The 17936-nt window shown below is 38.5% G+C and overlaps 1 protein-coding gene across 6 annotated transcripts in view; it reads right to left on the bottom strand.

Moving 5' to 3' along the window:
- AKAP9 (A-kinase anchoring protein 9) overlaps positions 1-16086 on the bottom strand; it is a 154474-nt gene extending 138388 nt beyond the window's left edge. For 4 of the 6 annotated variants that reach the window (XM_043588819.1, XM_043588821.1, XM_043588822.1 and 1 more), the window contains exon 1: positions 15567-16043. In XM_043588819.1, coding sequence (XP_043444754.1) covers positions 15567-15614 — 48 coding nt within the window. In that variant the 5' untranslated portion in view covers positions 15615-16043. Of the gene's footprint in view, positions 1-15566 lie in introns of all 6 variants that reach the window. The other 2 variants (XM_043588818.1, XM_043588820.1) reach the window with 2 other exon arrangements.
- Between the last annotated feature and the right edge of the window lie 1850 nt (positions 16087-17936).

Below are 17936 nucleotides of genomic sequence, written 5' to 3'. Positions count from 1 at the left end.
TTTAAAATGCATTTCCCTAATGATCAAAAAAAAAAAGTTTCATAAAAGTATATGGATTACATACAATAGAGTACTGGACCACTGTATCTAAAGAGGTTCTAATAAGCTAGCTTTGTGACGCTGGACAAGCCACTTGACCTCAGCAGAACTCAGTACCTTCAACTGCACAATGAAGAGGTAGATTAGAAGGATCTTTTAAGGTTTCTTCTAGTTTTAAGGGCTCTACTGAAGAATTTTTTTCAATTGTTCCCTATCATTTTTCCTCTTCCTACTCTCAATTATAAAGGAGGAAAAACTAAAATTTTACATTATAAAAGCTTAAAAAAACACTGAAAAAACAATACAATAGACAGTATCTATTACTAAATGATCCCAAATGAAAAAAGATGATATATACGGAATAAAAAGTAGAATGACCTTAGTGTTTAGAACAAATCTCCTCTAAGTACATAAAATTATCAAAATACTGTTTTAGGCTCATGTTACTGATTATGCGGTCAACTTATTTCTGAACAGGTAACTAGATGATAAGCTCCAGGAAGGCAGGGATTTTTAATCAAAATCAAAGCCCACATAATACTGTAAGTCTAGAAGAGTGCCTTCACAGAGGTTCTTTTTGTTTGTTTAGATTATTTTTTGAGAGAGAGAGAAAGAGAGAGGAAGAAAACGTGCAAGTGAGCAGGAGGGGCAGAGAGAGGGTGAGAGAGAGAATCCCAAACAGGCACTGCACTATCAGCACAGAGCCCAAAGCAGGGTTTGAATTCATGAACTGTGAAATCATGACCTGAGCTGAAACCAAGAGTCGGCTGCTTAACCGACTGAGCCACCCAGATGCCCCTGCACATAGCTGCTCAATAAGTATTTGTTGAACAAAAAAGAATGATTAAAAAAGAGGCACCACTGGGCACCTGGGTGGCTCAGTCAGTTAGGCGTCCGACTCTTGATTTCTGCTCAGGTCAATCTCATGGTTTATGAGTTTAAGCCCCACACTGGGCTCTGTGCTGACAGTGTGGAGCCTGCTTGGGACTCTCTCTCCCCCCACCCCCTCTCTAGCTCATGCATGCTCTCTCTCAAAATAAATAAATAAACTTAAAAAAAAAAAGAGGTACACTAAGCAACAATTTTAGGCATTATTCCTCTGAACTTCAGAATATCTGCACAGTTCCCTTAAAAAAAAAAAGATGGAGTTGGGGTACCTGGGTGGCTCAGTCTGTTGAGCATCTGACTTTGGCTCAGGTCATAGTTTCACAGTACGTTCAGTTCGAGCCCCGTGTTGAACCCGCTTTGGATCCTCCGTCTCCCTCTCTCTCTGCCCCTCCCCCACTTGCACTCATTCTCTCACACATTAAAAAAAAAAAAAAAATTAAATAAACAGATGGGGTGCCCAACTGGCTCAGTCAGAAGAGCATGCAACTCTTGATCACGGGGTCATGAGTTTGAGCTGAACACTGGGTGCAGAGATTATTTAAAATAAATAAAATTATTAAAAAAAGATTACATATCTGGTCCATGGTTACATTATTGCATAATCATACACTGTAAATTATGTAACTGTCAAAAATGTTTTCAAAAAATTTTTAATGTGAGAAAATGCTCTCAAGATAAAGTCAGGGGAAAAGAAGCCAGAATTGCATAAAGAGTATGATACAAGTTAAATTTAAAAATATACAAAGAAACCAAGAATCAACAAACTAAGAGTGATTACTTGTGGGTTCAGACTATGGGTGATTGTTTTCTTCTTTGAAAGATCTTTGTCTTCCTCCCCCACAGATATGTAAAGAATATTCACTAACCGAATTAATACCACCTTTTTTTTTTTAGGGTTTATTTATTTATTTTGAGAGAGACAGCTTGCTCAAGCAGGGGAAGGGCAGAGGGAGAGGGAGAGAGACAGTCCCAAGCAGGCTCCACACTGTCAGCACAGAGTCTGATGCGGGGCTCAAACTCACCTGAACCGAAACCAAGAGTTCGATGCTTAACAGACAGAGCCACCCAGGCACCTTGTTTTTAAAAGGATATAATACAACTATATACCTACCACAAATCTCATCCCAAAAAAGCAGAAAGAAGGCAGAGCTCCAGGAATAAGCTGTCCTGGGACCTAGCCACTTTCATCAGCCTCTCCAGACACTGTTACCACACCTCCTCATAAGCACGACTGACAACACTGACGGGTCATTACACCTTCACTGTTCACTCACCATCTACCTCTGCTTCTTCTCAATATCACCTCAGTTATTAACAATGAACAGTGAGAGAATGGCACTTTGCCCTGATCTTATCTAGTCTCTATTATGAAGTTTAATCTCTTTTAAAAATAAATGAAAGAAGTATACAGTTTTTACAAAGGAGAATTCTTAAATCAAGGTATACCTGTAATATACTATTTCTCTCAGCAACATAAACACATGCCAGTTTATCACTTGAGGTTTCATTTATAAGCCACAGGTTAGAGGCTACTATTCTGATACATGTATCTTCTTTTTGCAGGAATTATCAATTTGATAATAAAAGAAGAACTAATCTAGTCAACTTAATAATAGAAGAACTGCTACATCTGGTTGGTTCATGGCCCATCCCATCAGGTATCCAGTGTTCATCAACAGCTCTGAAGGACATCTGTCAGAGATCATTTCTGTGATGTAATGAGATATGTAATAAACACACAAATATTACAAATATTGCTTTTGGCTTCAGTTCCTCTTCCTGCCACATTCCCCAACACAGTCACTACTCCCCAAGTACTGACAGATCTTGGGATCACAATCTCTGCACACATCAGGGCCCTTGGCACGTGCTGGGCATCAGAAGATGGACAAAAGTTAACACAGCAGCAACAGTAGTTAAAAAAACAAACAAACTGGGAACAACCCAAATGCTCACTGATACTAAGGCAAATTCCTATAATAGAATATCATATGTAGGAAAGAACACTCTCTGTGTTAACATTGAACATAAAGCAAATCACTAAAGACTGCAACATACCATTAATTTAAAAAACAGAATGAATAAATCGTTTATGTATACATAAACGATCGAGAAAAGCAAGGCAACAATAAAATTCAGAATTGTGGTTACCTGAGGTGCGACGGGGGTGAGATTAGATTATACGAGGGGGAAGAGTTTCAAATGTATTTGAATGTACATATTTCTTAAGCTGGGTGATGTGTAAGTATAAAAGTAGTTTTTTAAATAATTTATCTTACCTATACATTTTATATTTATTCTTTTGTAGGTGAAACATAATTAATTTAGGTATTTTTAAAGTATGCAGAATTTCCTTCTGAGGAAATTAGCCAGTGCTCATAGCTCCTACCATCTGTGACACTCCTGCCTCTCCTCACACTCTAGTTTGAGGAGAAAAGAGGGAGGTCTATTCTATTCTTCTGGAATTAGGGAACAAGGAGGTAAGAAAGATGTCCAGAAAGGTAACAGAGGGAAGATGCATCTTACATGAAGGATTCTAAAATCAGTGTATGATATGATAATCATAGAAATCTATAAATATCCCTGAAATTAACCATAAAGTACAATTTACATGATAAACCTACTAGTAATATTGCAGACTGAAATATTTTTCTCTGTATCCAACACAGCCAGTTCTCCTACGTCCTCAGTTGCACACCAAGGAAAGTAACTGACTTATGAGAGAGGACATGATGTATAATCACTCAATGTTGCAGATCACACAAAGTGGCGATGCTTCTGGAACTGAAACTTTACTGCATAGTGAGGATCTTTAAAAAATAGTGAGTCCTGGCTCCCAGCCTAGATATTCTGATTTGGGGATGGAGTGTGACCTAGGACTCAAAACTGTTTGAAGTTTCCCAGGTGCTTCTGTTGTGCAGCAAAGTTTGGGAACCACTAGGCTAGATACTTATTCTATAAAGAAATATGCTTACACTCCTTAATGTTCTCTCCCCTTCTCTTTTTTAAAAGTGTATATAGTGAAAAACAACCTCATTAAATAGAAAGACTTGATGACTCATCCTATAATTTTTGGTCACGTGTAAACTAGTGCACAGGCAAAGGAAGCTGACTTGCAAAAGGAGTATCAGATACCGTGAAAGATAAGAGATGATGTAGAGAACAGCACTGGTTCCAAATGCCTTTTCAGTTTCCCATGAAGCCCAACTATACTTCATTTACCTTCCTTTGAAATCTATCTTCAAAATAACCCTCTACTTTCTCTCCTTCACTTACATAACACCTCAGGTTTTTGAGAATAAAAAAGCCCTACTAGAATTAGGGCATTTACATTTAGCTATGTTAATCAAGTCAATATTTTATATTTTTTTAAAAAAATGGTTTTACTGCTCCATCGGTATAACAATAACAGAACTGCCACCTGGTGGCAACATACCTAACTGACTAGGGGATATAGTTTTTGGAAAGGAATAATCTCTTCAGAGCTTAAACATACTACCTATACATTCTTTTAACAGTTTTTGCTACTTTTAGGATAAAATCCACACTATTTTAAATAACACGTATGGTGTCTCATTAGCTGGTCCCCGCCTATGTCTTGAATCTAATTTTCTACTATATAGCTTGACCCTCCATGCTCCAACATGAAGAGGATGATGATAGCTAAAATACTTCTCAAACACTTTTCATAATTTGACAATACTCTAAGAGCTTTATATATATTAGCTGAAGCCCAAGGCTGGTACTATTCTTTATTCTCACTTTCCAGATGGGAGCAGGGGCACAGAGAAGTTAAGTAACTTGCCTAAATTCACAAAGCTAAAAAATGGCAGAGCCATAATTTGATCCCAGATGGTCTGGTCTAGTCCAAGCTCATAACGACTACAATTATACTGCTTTTCACAGTAAATATATTGAAAAGTTAGTTAGCATATACCACCTGATTCCCATGCATTTCCCAATCTGAATTCTACATTTCCCAATCTGAATTCTACATTTCCCTTTCTGACCAATTGCTGCTAAAGTTAAAGGTCACTTTTCAAGTCTCCATTACACTTGATTGCTTATTTTTGACTAGTTACTCCTCCTTACTTAAAACTCTGTCTTCTCCATTTCACAGATATCATCAACTCCTAGCTTTGTGAACAGTTTGTGTCTCAGTGTCCTGTGCAGATACTTCTTCACTTGCCTTTTAAACATGGGTGCTTCCACAGGATTCAACTCAGTCTGCATTAGTCTTCTTCCTGAGTGAACCCCTCATTCCCAGAGTGCCAGCGAGTATCTTCAAACCAAATATTTATCTCTAGCATGGGCTTCTGTCTTGAAGCTGCAGACACATTCAATTTTACACTGGACCATTCCTCTAGGATGCCCAATAGGCACCTCCAACTCAACATATCCAAAACAAAACTTACCTTCATCTTACTCAAATAGCTCTTTCCCTCCAAACATGCCCACATTCCCTATCTCTTTCTTTTTGTAATGTTTATTCAGTTTTGAGAGAGCGTGAGTGGGGGAGGGGCAGAGAGAGGGGAAGACACAGAATCTGAAGCAGGCTCCCTGCTGTGGCTGTGAACTGTCAGCACAGAGCTCTTTGCGGGACTCAAACTCACAGACAGCAAGATCATGACCTGAGCTCAAGTCAGAGGCTTACCCAACTGAGCCACTCAGGTGCCCCTCTCAGACACCCATTTCACTCAAACTCTCCTATTCTCTCTGCCCTCTTAGCTCTGCCCTCATGACCTAATCACTTCCCAAAGGCCCCCCCCCCCCCCCCCCCCGCTTCCTAATACTACCAACAAAGGGGTTAGGATCTCAACATATGAATTTGGGGAGGTACACAAACATTCAGATGATAACATCTTCCTTATCCTTCACAACAAACAACTACCAGGACACCTGGGTGGCTCAGTCGGTTAAGTACCCATCTACTGATTTCAGCTCAGGTCATGATCTCACAGGTTTGTGAGATCAAGCCCACATCAGGCTCTGTGCAATCAGCACAGAGATTCTCTCTCCTTCTTTCTGCTGCTCCTCCTGCTCCTCTCCCCTGGTGCATGGCTGGCTCCCTCCCTCCCTCCCTCCCTCCCTCTCTCTCTCTCTCTCTCTCAAAATAAATAAATAAATTAAAAAAAAAAGACTTAAAAGCACATGTAAGGTTGAAGTTAAGGACAAAATTTCTTGGGTCAGACTGGGTTTCAATCCTTGCTCTGCCACTATGACTTTGTGCAAATGACTTAACCTCTTGAGTTTTCCCACCCGTAAAATAGGAATAGCAACATTATCCACAGCTCTTAGAACAGCTGTAAGTATTAAATGAGGTAATAAATATAAAATCCTTAGCATAATGTCTACTAGCATTAGTGCTCAATAATTAGTAGCTATTATTATTACTGAATTTATATTCTTTCTTCCACTGTCAACCTTCCCATTGTCCAAGTGAGAGATAATGAAGAACAGAAGTGGGGATAACACAAGAAATATTTAGAAGGTAAAACCAGCAGAATATGGTGACTATTTGGATCTGAAAGGTAAAGGAGAGTGCCAGGGAAGTGAGGTAAAGTGGGCCTGGTTTTACTGGGTACTGATTGAATGGTGTTAGAATGGGAAGAAAAAGGCTAAGTATGAGACAGATTTTGAATAAAAAATAAAAAATAAACAGGATTGGGTTATGAGTTTGCAGGACACAGGAAAATAATCCCAGAATACTTCAGAGGATCTTAGTTTTCAACTGATGCTTTCTGAATAGGTATAAACTACTAGGCCTCATAAATATGATGGCACATGAGATACAAAAGAACTGTAGAGCATCGAAAAAGTTTAAATTCTGGGGTGCCTGGGTGGCTCAGTTGGTTGGGCCTCCAACTCTTGATTTCAGCTGAGGTCATGATCTCACAGTTCATGGGACCAAGCCCCCAAGTCAGGCTCTGTGCTGACTGCATGGAGCCTGCTGGGATTCTCTCTCCCTTTCTCTCTACTCCTCCCCTGGTTGCGTGCTCTCTCAAAAATAAATAAACTTAAAAAAAATTTTTTAAGTTTAAATTCAAATCCTAAAGGAAAAAATACTTTATATAGACTCTTCTGTCCTAAGATTAAAACCCTGAGGCCTATTAAAATGACTTACACTGGATTTTATCCTTCGAATTTTAAAATTATATATTATTCTTGGGGCGACTGGGTGGCTCAGCCGGTTAAGCGCTGGACTCTTGGTTTTGGCTCAGGTCATGACCTCACAGTTTCAGGCGTTCGCCCTGCCTCTAACAGTGCAGAGTCTGCTTGAGATTCTCTCTCTGCCCCTCCCCCACTCACACTGTCTCGGTATCTTTCAAAAAATAAACTTAAAAAAAAAGTTTAATATATGCTCTTCTCAACTAAAAAAACCCACATACATACACACACACACACACACACACATATATATATATATCCTGAATTATTCTCTTCTTTTCAAACTTTATAAGTGCTATTGGTTGAAGTGGAAAAGTGAGCTCTCTTATTAAAGGGAAGTCACTGAGTAAAAAGGCTTAGAGAAATATTTTCATTACAAAAGGAATTTACGCAAATTAAAATTTAAATATTAATTGGGAAAATGTAAAATCCTTTACCTACAAATATTTCCAGTATTCTTAAGTTGTCTATGAATAGAAAATAGTTTCTATAATTTTTAGCCAAAACCCATTATTTCATATATAAACTTCCAGCAGATATTGCAGTTTTTACACATTTTCTAATACCTTGTCCTTTAGAGTATGTACTCATTTATTTGACTTACGAAATCAACATACATATGCACAGTCAACAGACCATAAATGGTGTGTTAATTAAGTGGGACCACTGCCCTAAGTCCATCGCAATCCCCTGCATCTCCTTCACATACTTTCATGTTAAATTTGATTCTTGATAAATATGGACAACAAATATTTGTAGTTATGATTGGTCCCTAACTATATCTTCTTCCCTCGGAAAACAATAAGGCAATATCAACTTGAATAAAAGTGAGACTTCTGAGGAATACATACAGCTTAATCCCAAAGACCACAATAAATGATTCTTAGTGAACAAGGAATTTTGTAGTGTGTTCACTATCCAAAAAAAGGGGGGGAAAAAAGAAAAGGAAAATGATTCTAGATTTTATACCCTGTTTTTCAGAGAACTGTAAACCAGAGAACATATTCAATCAGTACAATTTCCAAATTCAAATTTTTACAGATTAGGATTTTAAATACTAAAGTTTAGTGTAGTTTTTACTAGTCGAAATAGTAACTTTGGGGCTTTAAGAAATGATCTCTTCAAAGGGGGAAAAAAGACAGAAAAACATTCAGACCACATAAAAATCTAAGTGAACAGTATATACCACAATAACAATCATAACCCTGATGTCAACTTAAAACAAACACTATACTGTTCATGAACAAAAAGGATAAAGGAATTTCTCATAGTACAAAATAATCTATAGATTTAAATAAATAACCTAGGCAAAAAATAAATAAATAACATATAAAAACTTCTGGAACAATTAATGGAGTCAAACCCATGTGCAAATCAACCTAAACTCTATGCAGCATACAAGATCACATTAAGTACCCTAAATATATTTTGATGACTACTACCACAAAAACACTAATAGTAAAAGGGAAATATATTAGTGAAATACTGGTACAGATCAAGTGTGTTCACATATGAAAATGACAGACCCTTTTGTTACTAAACAAGATTGGGTTACTTTGTTCCCACAGTAAAAATGGATTGGTAACGATCAAGCCAAAAACCCAACAGGTGCCCCTTGGACCAATTGCATGCACTTGTAAAACAGCTGGCCGGGGAATGGAATGACTCACTGGCCCACACAGAAATCAAACTTTAGCATCACGCTCTAATCAACTCACCAAGAACCTAATATTCAAAGGAAGCAACAGTTTAAATTGCTTTAAACCTTTTTTAAGTTTAAATTTTTTAAGGGCTTAAAAAAAAAAAAAAAGCAAGATGGGGACACCAAGGTGTCCAGTAGATTAAGCATCCAACTTTGGCTCAGGTCATGATCTCAAGGTTCAAGGGTTCAAGCCCCACATCGGGCTCCAAGCTGACAGTGTGGAGCCTGCTTGGGATTCTCCCTCTTTCTCTCTCTGTCCCTCCCCTACTCATACTTTCTCTCTCAAAATAAATAAACAAACAAGCAAAAGATGGAAGATGATCCTACTGAAATGTATGTCTCTCTCTGCCCCTCTACTGTCTGCCCAAGCACATGTATTCTCATTCTCTGTACACAGAAAAAAATGCATACAAATATAATATTATATAACAATTGGCAACAACTTAATTAAAAGATAAGCAAAGGACTTTAGAATAGACATTTCTCCAAAGAAGATAGACAAACGGCCAAAAAGTACATGAAAAGATGCTCAACATCCTCAATCACTAGGAAGAAAATCACAAATCAAAACAAATGAGATACCACCTCCCACCACTAGAATGGCTATAATTAAATAGAGAACAGGGAGGCCTGGCTGGCTTAGTTGGTTAGGTGTCTGACTCTTGATTTCAGCTCATTTCAGGTAATGATATCACAGTTCCAGAGATCGAGTCTCACATCAGGCTCTGTGCTGACCTTGGGGAGCCTGTGTGGGATTCTCTTTCTCTGCCTCTCCCCCACCCATGTTCTCTCTCCCTCAGAATAAACATTTAAAAAAACAAAACAGAAAACAAACGTTGGTGAGTATATGGAGAAATCAGAACCCTCATACACTGCTGGCAGATATGTAAAATGGTACAGCTGACTTGGAAAACCACTTTGGCAATTCCTTAAAAAAACACAGAATTAATTTATGATCCAGTAATTCCATTCCTAGGTATATACTCAAGAGAAATGAAAACAGGTACTCAAATGCTTATATATGAATGCTCATCACAGTGCTATTCGTAATAGCCAAATGGTGGCAACAACTCAAATGCCCATCAATGGATGAATAAGCAACATGTAGTAAATGCTACATAAAATGGAATAGTCAGCCATAAAAGGGAACTGAGATACTGATGCATACTACAACACAGATGAACCTTGAAAATATTATACCAAGTGAAAAAAGCCAGACGATAAGGGTCAAACAGGAGTGCATTTATATGAAATATCTGGAATAGGTACACACAGAAACAGAAAGCAGATTGGTAGTTGCTGAGGACTGGTAAAAGGAGGGAATGAGAGTTTCAGCCTAATGGGTACAAGGTTTTATTGTGGAATGATAAAAATGTTTTGGACCTACATGGAACTGGTGGTTACAAACTGTGTACTTACTAAATGCCACTGAATTGTTTTAGGATGGTTAATTTTTGTTATGTGAATTTCATCTCAATTTTAAAAAATCACAGACAGCTTCTTTGTATCTAGCATGAGAACTCAAAAAGTTCTCAATCACTATCTCACTTATTCTTCACAACACCTGTTGAGATTCATGTCCTGCAACAGGATTATTCTCAAAGATCATAAAGTACACAATTCGTGATAATTTAAATAATGCTTGCTAAGTAAAAGTCCACAGTCGCAACTGTAGGCGTTCAAAAATGTCAGCTGAACAAATAAGCAAATAAATGTCTCTAAAGTCCTACTGCCTTTTCTAGTATGCCAAGTAGCAATATTATAAATTCCCACACATATAGACCCCAGATGCAAAACAGCCTCTATAAATAAACTTTTTAAAATTCTGAAGCTTTTCCAAATTAAAGTTTTAAAAGAGATGCTAACCAATGAAATGACTAATTTCAATTTTAGTGGTGTCTTAAAGAAATATAAATAATGCTCCTTATCATCTAATGTTTAATAATTTACCATGAGAACTTTTTCTAGTTCCATACTAGAAATTTGTTTACATTTCAGTAAATCAGTAGGCCTATAAGAGATATTTTGCAGACATTGTTTAGCTCTTCCTACAACCTTTATGTATTAAAAGTTTTTGTTTAGTAAAAATAATTTCTGTCCAATCTTGTCTATTGGGCAAGTGATATTCTAATCACTTGGATATAACCTATCTTTTTCACTTCCTCTCTTCCATGTTCTCATTCAGCTTTCAGTTTCACTGACACGAGGGACCTGCTTGTTAAATCTCTCTTCGTTGGATCTTTCATCTGATCTGATTCCTGACATTTCTTGGATTTGCCTTAGAAACCTTTCTTCAATATACGTTTTAAGAAGCTTATTCTACTCATTCTTTTCTCCCTATTATCCCTCTTAAGGCTCATAACCTAAAAATGATATTTTGTTTTTCAACAAAGCCTGAAGGTCATGAATTAGTTTTTAAGTCACAATGAACTGTTACAGTAAATGATAATAAGAAAGAAAGAAAGAAAGAAAGAAAGAAAGAAAGAAAGAAAGAAAGAAAGAAAGAAAAAATTTTAAAGAAACAAGGATGAAGAGCAACTTTCTTAGTAGTGGAGCAGTGTATCTGAAATATGCAGAGAACAATTTTACACCATAAGTAACTTTGTCTATCAGAGTGGAAGTAGTAACTGAAAAGTCTAGCTGTCAATAACCTAATATACAGCTTGCACAGAGCACTGTCCTTTTTTGCATACAATTGGCACTACTCTTCAAAATGCTCATTAAACAAAAATCATATAATTACTACTGAGTGCAAGAGGCAAAAATTTTAATAATTATTCACCAAATGAGGGTGCCTGGGTAGCTTAGTCGATTAAGGGTCAGACTTTGACTCAGGTCATGATCTCATGGTTCGTGAGTTCAAGTCCTGCATCAGGCTCCATGCTGACAGCTCAGAGCCTGGAGCCTACTTCAGATTCTGTGTCTCCCTCTCCGGCTTGCACTGCCCCTCTCCCGCTTGCACTGTCTCTCTCTCTCTCTCTCTCTCAAAAATAAACATTAAAAAAAAATAGCAATAATAATTATTCACCAAATAATGCCAATTACATACAATGCTGAATAGCAAAACTTTGGTTTTACTGTATTCTGCTACATGATAGAATGTCAAGTATACCCAATGTGAATTTACAGGAGTAATAACATTAATAATATTAAATACACAACTGTCCTCTAATTTTGTTCACTAACATTACAATACTTTCTTTATATAACAGTGTAAATAATTTCACTTGGAAAAAAAATGAAGTCACTTAAAGTAGTTTAACACAAGGACAGCCTATGTAGTGCCATCCCTGTTAGCAGCCGGTAAATAGGGTTAGTCCAGCTGTGAAAATATTTACATAATAATGCAGTAATGTCTCACATCTCCATGGGTCCGGCTTCTTGCTACATTAATACCAAGGAAGTAGCTGAGGACCCAAGAGCAACCAAAAAAACCAACAGGTAGTAGAAAAACTGAACTGTCATAAAGCCCACTAACTGGGCGTCATTGATTTTGATTTTTATAAACCATTCTATCACACTCACTTACTGGGTTGTCTAGTCACAGCAAATCTAAAATAGCAAATTAGGGGAAGAAGCAGATCAGATGGAGCAAGGCAAGATGACTGTGACCACGGCAATGAGAATACACAGCAAAGAAAACAGAACTACAAAACAGAAAGGGAGTCTGTGCAAGTCTACTATAGGCTCCCAAATATGTAATACAAGCAACAATAAGAACTAAGGTTGCAGGACTACACCAAACTGAGGGTCCTTTGGAAACCTAGTTTATTCTGTGCCTCATTTTTTTATTCTCTGTAATAACCATACTACAATATAACAAGTTCTTCCTTATATTGTATTTGATAAGCTTTTACTGTATTTAAAAATGGCATTTAAACATGTTTTACTAATCCTAAAAGAAATATATTGTGGACAATTTGGAAAATACTAAGTGTAAAGAAAACAAAATTGCCAATAACCCACCACACAAGAGAGAACCATCATTTATATCTCAGTGCATTTTTTTCAAGTGTCTTCACATATACATATGTACATACATCTCTATGGTAACATTTTTATTAACCTGGCATTATTTGTGGACATTTTCCCAACTCAAAGTCTTCCTAGTATTATTTTAATGGCTACATATATCAGAATTTATTCTACCATTGCAGATTTTGGTTATTATAAAATATTTTATAAAGCATACTATACTGCACTCAAGTCATAAAAATAATCATTTATAAAGTCTAGATACAAAAAGGAAATTTTTCAATGACTAGCTTACCAAACACTAAGAAAAAAATGCAGAAGTTGTGATTCATAAAACTACTGTATTATCAAATACAATATTTAAGTCCAATGAATAAACAAGCCATTTAGAAAACCAAGTTTCTAAATAAGTTTTGGGAATGATCATTTTAAGTGATTTCTGAGGCCAGCTATAACAATTTCCAGTTAAGGGAATTCTGGATTACTGTTACTAAATTATAACTTGCTAGTAAAGTAGTACCATGAACGACTCATGGTTATTCTGCTCATTCATTCATTAGGCAAATATTTATTGAGAACCTACTATGTAGTAGGCACCATGCCTGGCGGCATTAACATCAAGAACCTTCTTTTGTAAAGTAGTCTTAAACAAGGTAGCTAACATTTATCGCACTTTTACAAATGAAAAAATTCATCCAAAATCCTACTGTTCTTCTCTTTCATTGTTCTTACTCAATGTCTGTCTCTCCCACTAAACTGTGAGCAACCTGAGAACAGAGACTGTCACCACCTCTAAATTTCCAACTCTTGGTATAAAACAGGAGTTCAATGTAGGTTTGCTAAATGACTTTACAATACAAAGTTTTTAAGTCCTAATCTAAAAGCACACAAGTTTCTACAAATAATGTATACACACTAGTTTTGATGATGCTGTTTTCAATCTATTTTCCATATTCTATCAGTCTTTATAATCTTAATGGCTGTATAATATTCCACCGAACTTACATGATATGGCTGAAAAAACAATTTATTCTAATATTTTCTATGAATGTTGTTTCCAGTGTTTCTACATTACACAGCTAACGTTCCAACAAACGTATCTTGCCTTATAAATCTGACAGATTTCTGACTAGAAAAATTGGGCTCAACTCTAGAGGTGATAATCTTCTACAATAAAAGTGATTATTAAAAGAAAAAGATTTTTAACCTATACGCAGAGTTTTGAAGGACAAAACACACATACAAATAAACCAGAATTTTTTGGGGTGGGGCCACATCAATTTAAATAAATCCATTATTATATGCATGGCCCAAAGTAAACAATGTTTTGTAAGACTGCTTTATATATACCTTTAGGAAAGACGCTTCTGGGGGCAGGGAATCCAAATTCTGAAGTAACAAAAATGTCTAATTAGAATATCTATGCTTTCAAAGGAGAAACACATTTTACCTCCACCTTCTTGGATTCAGAGCTTGCTCAGACCCTCAGGTTGCAGAAATGTAAGCAACTTTGGGCTTCTGAAGATGTCATGATTCCCCCTTCCCTCCATTTACAGACTTTAAAGTAATAATTTACCTGGTAACATAAAAGCACTTAAGCTTTGATCTTAGAAGAAACTTATGGGAAAGCCAAATGTATTTCAGAAATATGAAGCTGGTTTATATGCATATTCATTTAAAAAACTTGTGTTGAGCATCTACTTGGCATCTCTCCATGGTATGACCCTTCAATGATTACTGAAATCATGGATCCCCTTTCTTTTATTTTTAGGTTGGAAAGGAGAGGAAGACAGAAAAAACAGTTAATATTATAATTTAATTGTGGTCCAAGTATGATTGCTAACAATTATTTCTAATAAGACAGAATATAAACTATAAAAGTAACGTCGTCATAAGGAGGAAGGGGGCCTTTGAAGCCAGCTAGAAGATATACTCGAATATGTAATTTTTAAAAAAAATATGCTATTTTATTTATATCTTGACTGTATTAAATTTTTCACGAAGCCCAGTAAATAGTACCTGTGCATAGTCTTGTATTGTTTTACGTTTTTTTCTTTCACACAGACATAAAATAGGAACTCATAGAGACATAGATAACAATTCAATTATTTAAAGAAGGAATTCTATAGGTGTTGCTTATAATATGGAACCTTTCGTCTCCCGCAGTTCCATTCACAGACTGCATTAACATTCCACACAATACAAAAGCGCATGCCGTGACAAAGACCTCCAAACACAAGTATACAAAGCTACGCTTCTAAAAACACCCCTAACGAGAACTTCACAGCTGGCACTTGTGGCACACTCAAGCCACTGCTAACGCAGCTGTCACAGGCCAATCACATATCCAAGAGTGCCAGCGTGCCACCAAAGAAAGCTAAGCTGATGATCAGCGTACAAATCCCCCACCAAATAAAGAAAAGCTCTAAATCCCCACCCTGAAAAGCACAATGCCTGCACTACCCAGGGAACTCCCTAAAACTGAAAGGCTGGAGATTTAGAAGCAATAAATACCAGCTTATAGCAATACAGTAAAGGAGGGGACTTAATTTGGGCATTCACAAGAAAGGAGACACACTACCCAATCATCACGGAAGTATCCTCTGCTAGATAGTAATACCAGGCTTTTTTAATTGGAAAAAGGAAAGAAGAAGGCAAGGGGAAAATTCAGATCCTGCGGCACCTCCCTCCCGGGCAGCGAACCGGGACTGCGATCTCCGCTTCCCAGGCCCTCTCCCACCCCTTTCCAGCCACCGCCTCCCACCGCGGGCCCAGCAGCCTCCGGCTCTCTTACCTTAGCTTTGCCGGCTTCCAGTTTCTTCTGTCTCTCTTCGTCCTCCATGGCCTCTGCAGAAAAGGCTGGGGGAACACAGGGAAGGTCGGGGGTAAAAAAGAAAGGTCGATTCCGACAGAGGTGGGACCGCAAGCTCCGCGGTCCCAGGGAGTAGGGCCGGGCCTGGCGCTCCCTCCGCCCAAAGTGGAACCAGTCTACGAGCTCACTGGCTAACCGTGCTCAGCCGCACGGGCAACGCCGTCACCGTCGCCGCCATCTTCGTCTCCACGTAAACACACGGCGAGGCGGGAGGCGGGAGGCGGGAGGCAGGGGGAAATAGAGGAGGGAAGACGTCGGTCCGCGCAGCCGCCGGGAGCCCAGCCGCGCCGGGCAGGTGCGCCCGCGGCACCGCCCCACGTGCCGCCCCGCCCCGGCCAGATTGGCGAGCCAAGGCCCGGACCGCCCTTGCCAGAACCCTTGCTCGGACCCCGGCTCCCACAGACAAAAACCACCGCAGGGGTGAGCGCCCTTCCCCGGGGACAAACACTCCCCTGGTGGCAGCCGGGCTAAGGAGCTGGGAGAGAGGGGGTGTGCCTGGGTCTGGCGGGATCTCCACCCACTGTGCAAGGGACTCAGTGGTCGCTTTTTTAAAACATGGAGATTTTTCAAGTTATAAAAATAATATATGCCTAACGGTGAAGTCGGTGACCGTTGAAAAGCCCCAAAGGAAAAGATTGGGGTAGGGGGAGAAGAAAAGACCCACCGGACGTTATTTTTTCAACCTAGAACGACTCCTCCAGTCGAAGAACTGGGAGATCGGCCAGCAGCTCTCATTACTTCGTTAGCTGAAAGCGCCTCGCCCTTCCCCACACCGGCCTGCCCAATCTCCGGTTTATCCTTCAAGGCCCACCTCACACGCCGCCCCAAATAGGTTTTATGATCTCTTTGTTCCCTCCACCACATTTAGAAGTATCCAACCATAGCTTATTCTCCTTCCACTCCTCTTTGGATCTCCCTCTTAGCAATGATGTCCTGAAAGGAACCTCGGCTTTGGAACCTGGGCTGGGAACAAAAGCCAGTATACACTTTCTAGCTTGAATGACCTTGAACAAGTTACTGATTCTCCCTCGGCTTACCTGGAAGTTTTGGAAGGGTTGTTAATATATGTGAGTCAATATCTGTGACTGCCTGTCTTACCCTCAAAGGCATTTCTGAGGTGAGCTACACATGTTAATGTCTCAGGTTGACAACTCAGGCTGATCATGTTTCTCCTTTGTTTTGAGCTAGGGTGGACTCAAATACTAGCAGGCGTGAACTAAAATAAGCTATGAGTTCAACCACAGAAGTGGTGCTAGTGAAAATAGGATTAAAAGTGGAAAGATTAAAGTTTTAAAGTCTACCACAACCTGAAGACTAGTTTTAAATAGCTCTAATTTAGAAATTCTTACATTTAAAAAAGACTTTGTATTCTCAAACTCCACAATGCATACATATATGTGCCAGTTGTAACACCTGAGTGTATACTAACCTGTTACCTTAACCTGAATTGGGCAATGGATGAGATTAGATATTTTATCATAAGAATAAAAGAACTGAGCCAATAAGAGAAGTAATTTAGTCACCCATCAAAGCTAAGAGTCAACCTGGGACTAGAACCAGGTGTTATAATCGTGCAGTGATTTCATTACTGCCTGGATTGAAGGATTACGTTTGTAGATCCTGATTGCCTAGAAGGTGGAAGCCCTAGGTTATCTGACAAGATATTTGCTTGTTAATAGATACTGCTCTCTCAGTGACTACAGAAGTCAGCTGTTTGCTCCAGTATGTGCTAAATATGTTCAAGAACCTTCTAAAGCAACAAGATTAGTTCAACGTTTCCCTTCAATAACACCGGCCAATCATACACATCTGTTTTATATGTAATAGGTGTTCAATAAATGTTGAAAGGTAATTATGTGTTGACTTCTGTTAGAAGGGCATGTGGCACTAGTGCTCTGATGCCTCCTGATGGCACCTATTCACATCATTCATTCATCCATTCCCTGAGAAGGTATTTGGGCAAAGATTTGAAAGAGATGAGAGAATGAGCCATGGGGATAAGTGAGGGTATAGTAAGTCTAAAGGCCCTGAAGCTAGAACATGGCTGTCATATTAAAGAAAAAGCAGGAAATAAGGGTGGCTAGAGTAGAGTGATCCAAGAGAACAGTAGGAGATGATGTCAGAGAAGTAACAGGAGGCCAGATCCTATAGAGTTCTGAAGGTCATTAGGACTTTGGCTTTTACTCTTAGTGAGACAGAGAGCCATTGGAGAATGCTGAGATGAGTGACATGATCTGGCACATGTTGTTAAAGTACATATGGCTGTTATAAGGATGGCCTATGGGGGATCAG

Source organism: Prionailurus bengalensis, chromosome A2 (genome assembly GCF_016509475.1).
Source record: "Prionailurus bengalensis isolate Pbe53 chromosome A2, Fcat_Pben_1.1_paternal_pri, whole genome shotgun sequence".
Taxonomy (NCBI): Eukaryota; Metazoa; Chordata; class Mammalia; order Carnivora; family Felidae; genus Prionailurus; species Prionailurus bengalensis.
This window is presented reverse-complemented; position numbering and strand designations above follow the sequence as displayed.